At 50.0% G+C, this 9335-nt stretch overlaps 1 protein-coding gene across 2 annotated transcripts in view; it reads right to left on the reverse strand.

The window, feature by feature from the left end:
* The window catches only part of ubtfl (upstream binding transcription factor, like), a 12699-nt gene extending 7442 nt beyond the window's left edge, over positions 1–5257 (reverse strand). For both annotated transcript variants that reach the window (XM_015053342.1, XM_015053341.1), the window contains exons 1-9: positions 5083–5257; positions 3307–3386; positions 3065–3240; positions 2894–2977; positions 2666–2821; positions 2518–2582; positions 2317–2437; positions 2123–2233; positions 1907–2034 (exon numbers count right to left, since the gene is read on the reverse strand). In XM_015053342.1, coding sequence (XP_014908828.1) covers positions 1907–2034; positions 2123–2233; positions 2317–2437; positions 2518–2582; positions 2666–2821; positions 2894–2977; positions 3065–3240; positions 3307–3386; positions 5083–5162 — 1001 coding nt within the window. In that variant the 5' untranslated portion in view covers positions 5163–5257. The remainder of the gene's footprint in view (positions 1–1906; positions 2035–2122; positions 2234–2316; positions 2438–2517; positions 2583–2665; positions 2822–2893; positions 2978–3064; positions 3241–3306; positions 3387–5082) is intronic.
* Positions 5258–9335: the final 4078 nt, after the last annotated feature.

The following is a 9335-nucleotide window of genomic DNA, read 5'->3' on the forward strand; positions in this document are numbered from 1 at the left end:
CTTGAAATAAAATGCCGAGTCCTCAGAGCCCGAGACTAAGACCGATCTCGAGTACTACAACACTGAAAATTGAGGCGAATCTGGATAATTTCCTACATGAAAGAAAGGAGAGCTCAGTGCGAGAGCCGGAGTGGAACCCAATGAAGGACCTAATCTGGACCCTGGACATTTCTCCACCACACTTTGAGCCATTTATACCAGCAGAACCAAGGAAGCTAACAGGTGATCTTTACCTTAACAAGCTAAAAATAAATGCCGTGCTGAGACAGGGAGAGCTGGACGCTCTTTGAGATGCTAACAGGAGCTATAAGGCCTGCGGTACTGACATCACCGGTCCGACCGGACCCATGGAGGTCCGGTGTTGGTGGTAATTAAGTCCGGTGTGGCTATTTGCACTGGACCGCACTCTAAGCAGCACAGCTGATGCCGAACCGCTACAGAAGCTGGGAGCTAACGGAGCTAGAACACCGGTACTGAATGTGAAACCACCACCAGGAACAGCTGTTGCCGAACCGGAGACAGAGCTTCAGAACCGAACCGGATCACACAGGGACCAGAGGTGAGTCTCATTCATTGTTTCATTATGAACCTGAAGGCGGCAGCAGCTCCTACGGCCAGCTCTTCCTCTGTTTGCTCCTCCTCTTCATCGCCTCTTGTTGTTTCTATGTTCTGATCGGTTTCAATGAGCTTCGGTTCAAATCAAAAAGGCTTCATAAAGTTATTCGTCACTGTTTGGCTGGAGGAGCCAGACAGTTGGACCTTTGCACTCATTTACCCAGAATGCATTGCAGCGTGAACATGGCAACAAATCCTGTGAAAATATTTCATTAAAAGTTATAAAAACTAAATAACCTACAGTCCTGTATTGTTTTTACATCTAAACTAAGTATTTCACAAATAAGGCCTATTTTCTGGCTCCAGTAAAGAACCGCCAGAACCGTCAGGTTCTGGTTCTGTTGTTTTCTCGCCACTGTTGCTACAAGCATGCTCACTACGAGGGATGCTGTGGGCCAGCGACTGGACACCCTGCTGGTTCATGAACTGTTTGAACTGGGACCCGCCGGGCTGAACCGGCAGCGATTGAGCTGAACTGGGAAATATCACTGGGACCAGTTACACCACCACAACCTCCAGCGTTTCAGGGTTCACCACTCAACTTTTCCAGATTTCCTCTTTATCAGTGCTACATCTCCGTTTCTCTGACAAATGTAGCCTAAGTTAGCCTTGCATAGAACAGAGTAGCCTAGTGTAGCATAGCCTAGCCCAGAGGTTCCCAAACTGTGGGGCGCACATCCTAGGGGGCTCACCGTACCATTGCAGGGGGGCGCGGGAAGCGGTATGGATGAATGAAAAAAAAAGAAAAAGGAAACACAACAATGATGAATGCTGTGTGTGCTGGGGGGGTTGAGTGGATGGAAGAGGATAATAGGGAGTCTCTAAGGATCTCTCTACACCCCCTGGTCACACACATCGTTCTAACAGAGTCTAACTCTCCCTACAGCAGTAGGGAGAGTTAGACTCTCCTAGTGTAGAGCAGCCTAACCTGGGTTAACTTTGTTCAGCTTACTCTAGGAGAGAGTAGTCTGGACTAGCTTAAAGTAGCCTAACATAACTACTTTAAGCTAGGCCAGACTATTAGCTTAATGTAGCCTTGCATAGCATAGAGTAGCCTAGACTACCCTACCCAGCTCTCTGATTGCAGGACATGTCCATGATCAGCCAATCAGAGCAGGATTCCTGCCTTTCTCTGTCTCTGATTGGTTTAGACTACAATCTGGGCCTTAACGTTCAGGCTGCAGACTGGGTGCACTGGGTTGACACAGCGCTACAGACGGTGGAAGAATTTACAACCCTATTGTTACCGTAGTGGTCCTACTGGTTATACTGGTGGTACTGGTGGACTCACGGTGGCGGCTTGGTGGGCCGTCCATCAAACTTGTCCTTCAGCTGTCTCTCGGCCTTGGTGAGGACAGAGCGGACGTGTTCCTCTGAGTTGGAGTCTGGGTGGGCCTCGTGGTACGCCCTCATGCTGTCCTGCAACACAGAGTCTGGCAGGTCAGGACCAAGGAGGTGGGTCGGGCCAGAACCAGAACCAGAACCAGAACCAGAGCCAGAACTTCACCTCGTAGTCCTTCTGCAGCTCCAGCGCCTTGCTGATCCACTTCAGCCTGCGCTTGTCGGACAGTTGTGACCACTGCCTCCTCAGCGCCTCCTTCAGCTCCTTCTGACTCACCTGAGGACACACGCTTCCGGTCAGTGGATGGTGCCGGGGTGGCAGCAGAACCGGGCGAGCCGATGGCAGAACCGGGCCAGTACCTCTGGGTGCAGCTTCATGTAGGCCTTCTTCTCGTGGTTGTACCACAGCTGCTGGGGTGTCTTGGGTTTCTCCGGCAGGTCCGACTTCTTCCGCTCCTCCATCAGGTCTGGATGCTCCTCCCTGCAGGACACCATGCATCAGGACGGGACTGGAACCACTGGACCGGAACCACGGAACTGGAACCACTGGATGGAACTCACCTGAACCGGGCCATGTTCTTCTCAAACTCCTCTTTCTCCCGCTGGAACTCTGTGATGTACTTTTGCTGAAACAAAGCAGAGACATGGGGACCATGTGAGCTGGTTCTGGTTCTGGTTTCGCTTCCTGGTTCCTGGTTCCAGTCTTGACCTTCTTTTTATCTGGCAGCTCCTTGTACTTCTTGGACAGGATCTTGGTGAGGTCCAGGTTGCTCATCTCCGGATGGATCTTGGCATATTTGGCTCGTTTCTCCATGAAGAAGCGGAAGTAGGGAGTCAGCGGCTTCTTGGGGAAGTCTGGGTGGGTCTGGACAGAGACACAGGGTCAGAACTGGTCCGATTCTGCCATTGAGCTCGGTTCTGCACCTGCACCACTCACCTTCAGCTTCTTGCCTTTGTACGGGTTCTTGACAAACTCAATAGCGTCCACAATGAGCTCCGTCATGGTCCGGTACTTCCGGACCTGAAAACAGAACCAGAATGAAAGGTGAAGGTCCGGAACCCAACACTAACCCCCTTACCCACTGGGCCCACTGGCGGCAGGCCGTACCTCGCAGGAGACCTTCTGCCACTTCTGGCGGCACATGTCCCCGGTGAAGCGGCCGAAGCCGACCTTGTCCCAGTCGAAGTGTGACTCGGTGGTTTTGTACTTCATGGCGTCTCCGTCGGGCAGCAGACCGCGGATCCGCTCCAGCAGCGTCAGGCAGTCCTCCTGGCTCCACGCGTCTGCGGACGGACAGCCGTCAGCGCCATGATGCTGCCACCACTGGGCCGGGGCCGACACACACTTACCTGCTTCAGCCTTGATCCTCTGAGCCGCAGAGACGCTACTGCTGCCGTTCATCCTGACGGAGGCTCCGCCCCTCGCCGCTCTGCAATCACACACACACACACACCTGTCCTTCATCTGAGACACACACAAAAACACACACACACCTGTCCTTCATCTGAGACACACACACACACACACACACACCTGTCCTTCATCTGACACACACACACACACACACACCTGTCCTTCAGGTTGGACATGTTTTTCTGCCAGAATCATGATTTAAATTTTGTTTTAGTTCACCAAACAAAATCTTTTAGAAAAAATAACTGACTCTTTTAGATAAGTAGAGTTTCACCAAAGAACCCTCCAGAACCTCCCTTTAGGTCGGAACCTGTCGGAACCTCCCTTTGGGTCGGGTCAGGACTCCTGGAGGAGGTGGTGCTGCCTCCTCCTCGGCTGGCCGGCAGGGGGCAGGACCGAGCAGCAGCGGTCTGGCTGTTACAGCAGCAGCTGGACGCTCTGCTCCGTGTCGCTCTGAACCGGACCGGCTCTGGTTCTGTTTGGGAGAAACCATGTGGGGTTTTCTGTTGAACTGGGACCTGCTGTGATGACGGGTCCGGGTCTCCACCGAGCTCTGGGGGCCATCAGGGGCCGCCCTTCAGGAGCCTGCCCGGGGCCCCGCGGACTGAGCGGGCCGCCTGGCTGCAGCTGCCCCGGTAATGGCGTCCCTTCTCCGGCAGGAGTCAGCACGTAGCTTTCGCTGGAAGGCGCACGGGAGTCTGTCTAAATTAGGAGTAAAAGCGGCCAAACTGCGAGATTAAACCGTTTCTGTGGTTTAATCTCCGCAGAACCGCTGGTTCCGACATGTGGAGCCGATAATCCTCTTGCAGCAGAAAACCGCAGAAACGGTCTGAAATGACCTGGAATGCCGTTGAAAGGTTCTGGAAACACACCATCTGCGGTTCCCCCGGCCGAACCGACCCGATTACCGGAACCAGGAGCTCCTTTTGGGTCGCAGCGGGAAGGCTCGACCTCGGTTCCCCAGAAAGCCTCACTGCGAAGCCGCCATGAATGTTCCGGGGACTCGGGGACAACCGAGCAGAAAAACCGAGAAATCCGTTTAAAATACGAAACCTTCGCTTACCTGATGGTTCTGCTGGATTTCCGGATGGTTCCCGAACAGAACCGTGCCGGTTCGGCTGATTCTGAGCCTTTCTTAGAGCCTGTTTTTTGCTCGTAAACCCCGGGGAGTCAGTTCGAAACGAATCCGACAAAAGGAGCGTCTAGCTCGGTATGAAACTCCGCCCCGCGCCGCAGGGGGAGGACCTCCGGGGGAAAACATGAGACAAAGGCGGAGGATGAAACCAGAGCCGCGGACAGAGCTGCAGCCAGCCCCGCTGCTGGAATAACACAGCTTCAAACTCTCTGGTTCGGTTCTGGTCCCAGTCCAGATTATATGCCAGGGAGCGCACAGACCACGGGGCCCGCGGACCGGACGGGGACAAGCCGACGGATCCGGTGAACAGAGCCTTTTCTGCGGCTCGGCTCGGAGCGCATCCCCGGCCCAGAGGCAGAGAGGACCCGCGCGCTGCCGGAAGCCGGCCGCCTAGAGGACACCAGGCCCGGTCCACACTGCTCAGAACCTCCTGGTGGTTCTGGACCCAGACGGTGGAAGTCCACCAGGAACCAGGACCAGGTTCTGGTACCATGACGAATTCGCATGGTGAACCTGTGGTTCTAACACTTTCTGCTCCTGAACAACAGGAATAGAACCGGAACTTTAGAGTCCTAACCGGGTCACTGAGTGATGATGATGATTATCATCATCATCATCATCTCCATCCAGACATCTTCTGCAGCTCTTGCGACCCATAATGCACCGGGGTGAACAAACTGTGTTGTTCACGCATGCGCAGCTGTAGCATAAGCAGTTTGAACCCAATCACTGAACCCATTAATAAACCCGAACCTCTGCTGCTCTGTGTTTATTTTTGTGATGAACTCTGACCTGGTGAGGAACCTGCGAGCTGATGGCTCCGGCTCACTGCTGCCCCCTGCTGCGCCGGCTGATTACATTACATTAAAGCTTTTTCTTTATTTCTGACAAACGGTATACAATAACTTGTTGAGGTACAAAGAACATTCCAGTATAGGCATGAAAAAAGAACAAAATGACAAGCACATAACAGTAAGGCAAATAATAAAAATAGAGCAGGATTTAAAACAAAAGAAAACCAGAGATCATTCTTGATGGAGAGTCTGCAGATGAACACCAGAACCGGGCCTCAGAACCTGATTCTAGAGTCAAAACCGTTCTAGCGGTTCATCATAATGGTCAGACCGGTTACGGAGCTTTAACGTCTTCATAAAAAAACAATAAATACAGTGACAACGCTGTCAGATGAATCAGAGGCTGTTGTTGCAGGCAGTGACCAGTAGGGGGCGAAGAGTCGCCTCGGTTCTGTCTGAACAGCAGCAGAAGAAGCGGCAGCAGCCAGCGCAGATTAGCCTGTTAGCTTGGAGGATAACTGCTCTGCTATGAAGCTTCTTCTGTGAGACGGTGAATTCTGGTTGCTCTCTGGTCCGAACTTGGGTCGGACCGGTCCGGAACTACTTCCGGTGCCGTTGTTAACCATTAGCTCCGGGTTTAGCCAACTGCTCAGGTGAGCTCAGGTAAGAGCAGTTCAGAACTCTGCTGGTTCGGTCAGAGCTTCCCAGCTGGGCCAGCCAGCAGTCCAAGCCAGCGGTCCGGTACATCACCGGGAAGAGAGTACGAACCGGGAGCACATGAACAAGGTCCGGAACCCGGAGACGTCCTGAGGCAGCTGCTGAGGAACAGGTTCGGTCCGGTCAGCAGAACTCCAGCGGAGGTTCGGAGCAGCCTGGACCCAGAAAAGGTTGGTGTTCTAGGCCAACAGATGTTCTGAAGCTGTTCTCATCTAGCTTCTCCTGGTTCCGGTTCGGTTCTGACCAGAAGTGAAAGTAATTTTAATTTTTTGCCGGTATTATGACGATAATCGTCAGCGGCTCAATGTGCGAACAAAACCAATAAAAACCAACATTTCAGTGCGGAGACAGAAGGAGCATTTCATAATCTGGAGGAAATTAATATTTTGGTTCTGGCTTACTTGGTGAAAACTAATTAGTTACATTTATTGCTGTGATTACAGTTTGTCTAATTTGTACTTTTTGCTGTTTACAAAACCTGAACTTTTGCTTTTACTTGAATTTGTTTTGAGTAAAGTTACTGAGTTACCTTTAAAATAATTTCCATTATTTAGTAAAAATAAATCAGGGAAACCAGAAGAACGTCACTCATCCTTCAGCTGCTGGCCAGCAAATTTAGTTCAAGTTAAGAAAAAGTCCTTATTGAACTTAATGCTTCAGTTTAACTGTAAGTAAGAGAAAACAGCTTCATCAAATATTGTAAACATGGATATTCAATAACAAATGTTTTATCAGGTTCTTGTGATTATAATTTCTATTGACTGAAACTGAAAACCAAATCAGGAGTTTAGTTTGGAGTCGGTTATTTAGACAGGAGGGACAAACAGCTAAAATAAGATATTGGACATTAATGTCAATGTAAATATTTTGTGCTGCATCTTTATTTCTAAAGTTGCTCCTTTAAATAAACGGTTTGAGGCCAACATGTTCTCCTTTCCTTTGTGAAGAGCAGAACTTTGTTTTGCTCATCACAAAGGAACTAAAGTCACATTTTAATGAGGGATTTGTTACTTTTATCTGTATCTAAGTGCAGGTGACATCAAATACCTGAGTTACATTATGGGATGTGTAAACCTTGATAATCATTCATGTTGTAACTGCGGTAACGTTTCATCTCTGTCTTTTCTGTTGAACAAATTAGTTGTTTTCTGCACTTTGATCAAGTTTTGATTGAATTAAAAATAATCCATGTCCCGCTACGTTTCATTTTAAGGTGAGTAAAGGAGAAGTGATTTATTGTCGGTCCTGTCCCGGTGCACGTGGACCAGCTGTGTAAAACGTCCCAGTCCATAAATCAAACGCACCAATCCGTTTGGTTCCAGTCAAATGTCCGGTTATAACTTAATAATCAGTTGTTTTAACTGAGCAAAATGACGTCAAACACCAACTAGATTTTCTCAGTTTGCTTCTAATTGGGACATTTTGTGACCAGCAGACAGACGTTAAACGTGGCGGAGAACGGTTTGAGGGCTGCAGACGAAAACTTCGAGCTCCAGGAGGGGAGAAGCTCCAGCAGCAGGACGGATCAGAAACACTTTGGAATGAAAAATCAAATGCAGAGATAAACAGATTAAGATTTAGGCTGCCTGCTGCTAGCAGATCTATCCTGACTCAAACTGTTGTCCAGGTGCTGCGTACCGCTCTTTTGCAGGTACGCAGCACCGGACCAGACTGAACCGGACCGGCTTACTTTCACCGCTGGTTCTGACCCAGAACATTCCTCTGAGTTCTCTGGAGGTCTGGCCTGCTCCTGGTTCAGTTCTGGGTCCATCTAACATCAGAGGTTCCTTGTATGCGTCTGTGCTGCTCACCTGAGCCGTCCCTTGTTCAGGTGCGCTGCCGGCGATGGCTCTGATCGAAGGCGTGGGGGACGAGGTGACGCTGCTGTTCGGCTCGCTGCTGCTGCTGATGGTGCTGCTGCTCGCCTGGGTCTCCACCCGCACCGCCGAGCCCCCGGAGCAGCTGTTCCCAGGCCACGCCCCCTCCCCACAGGACACGCCCCTCTCCTCCACCGCCTCTGTGGGTGACAGCGTTCCGTCCGAGACTCCACCCACCGGCTCCTCCCCCCAGGAGGAGGCAGAGCCTGAGGCGGGAGACGGGGTGAGGCGGCGGGGAGCCGAGCGGAGCATGGTGGTGCGCCTGAAGTTCCTCAACGACACGGAGAGAATGGCCCAGGTCCAACCGCACGACACCATCGGCTACATCAAACGGTATGGACTGAGCACCAATCAGAGCCAGGAGGCGGGTCTTAGTGTTGCCAATCACCGTCTGGGTGGTGCTGCTCATCCCCCCTTTTACCCGATAGCACAGCCAGTCATGAGCGCATATTTAGCAGCGAGTACATCAGGTGATTGACAGCACTAAGCCCCGCCTCCTGGCTCTGATTGGTTGTTTTTGGTGCATTTTCTCAGTGCAGTAGCAGCTCATGGTGCCTCATAAGAAACTAACAACATGGAGACGAATTGAACTAATAAGTTTAATAAGTTGCAACATTTAGTCAACATGTCAGACAACAAAGAGTTTTGGATCCTCTACTGTTCACGTCTGTTATGGAATTAGTTTTTGGTAAATGTTTAATATTTGGGGAGCCGTCCAGGACGGCGGCCATCTTGGCCACCTTAGTAGTGTTTCATAGAGCGCCATGTTATAGGTGACTCTAACCAATCAGAAACTCAAGTGCTGGACTTTATCATTGTCTTTAGTCAAGCTTGACTGAAAAACAAGCCTCCGGTCACTAGGTGGCAGCAGTGTTCAAACTAATCAACAGGCTGCCTGTTCAAGCCAGTAGAAGCAACTGGTGGATTCATGCTTGGATGTTTTGGCCCAGTCAAAGTCCTTCCACCTCATTCCTCCTTCCTGTCCTTCATTTAATTAGCTCCACCTCCTTATGAAAATGAAAAAGCTTGGTGTTTTCTTAGAGAAGTTGTCTTATTCAGTGTCAATAATGCCAGAATTCAAAATAAATAATCTGAATGATTTAGTCCCATTTCCAAATAAGGAGCTGTCTGCCATGTCTCCGCCTCTTCCTGTTGCTGCTTCCAGGCAGACTTTGGCCAGGTGTATTACCCACAATTCATTACTGCACAATTAAAAAAAAAATATTCAATACACAAAAATAACGACAACATGCTCACATCAGTTAGTCAATAACAAACATTGCAGAAAAAACATCACATCTCCTGTTTACAAATCAAAGTGAGGCTCCAACAAATGACTAAAATTAGTGAAAATATTTTCTTACAATAATTCAAACATTGACTGAAAATTCCACATTTTTTCTTTGACAAATAAACCAAACGGAATATTTTGTAATGAAACA

The sequence above is a fragment of the Poecilia latipinna genome, unplaced genomic scaffold, assembly GCF_001443285.1.
Source record: "Poecilia latipinna isolate Pla-1442-1.1 unplaced genomic scaffold, P_latipinna-1.0 Scaffold1176, whole genome shotgun sequence".
Taxonomy (NCBI): Eukaryota; Metazoa; Chordata; class Actinopteri; order Cyprinodontiformes; family Poeciliidae; genus Poecilia; species Poecilia latipinna.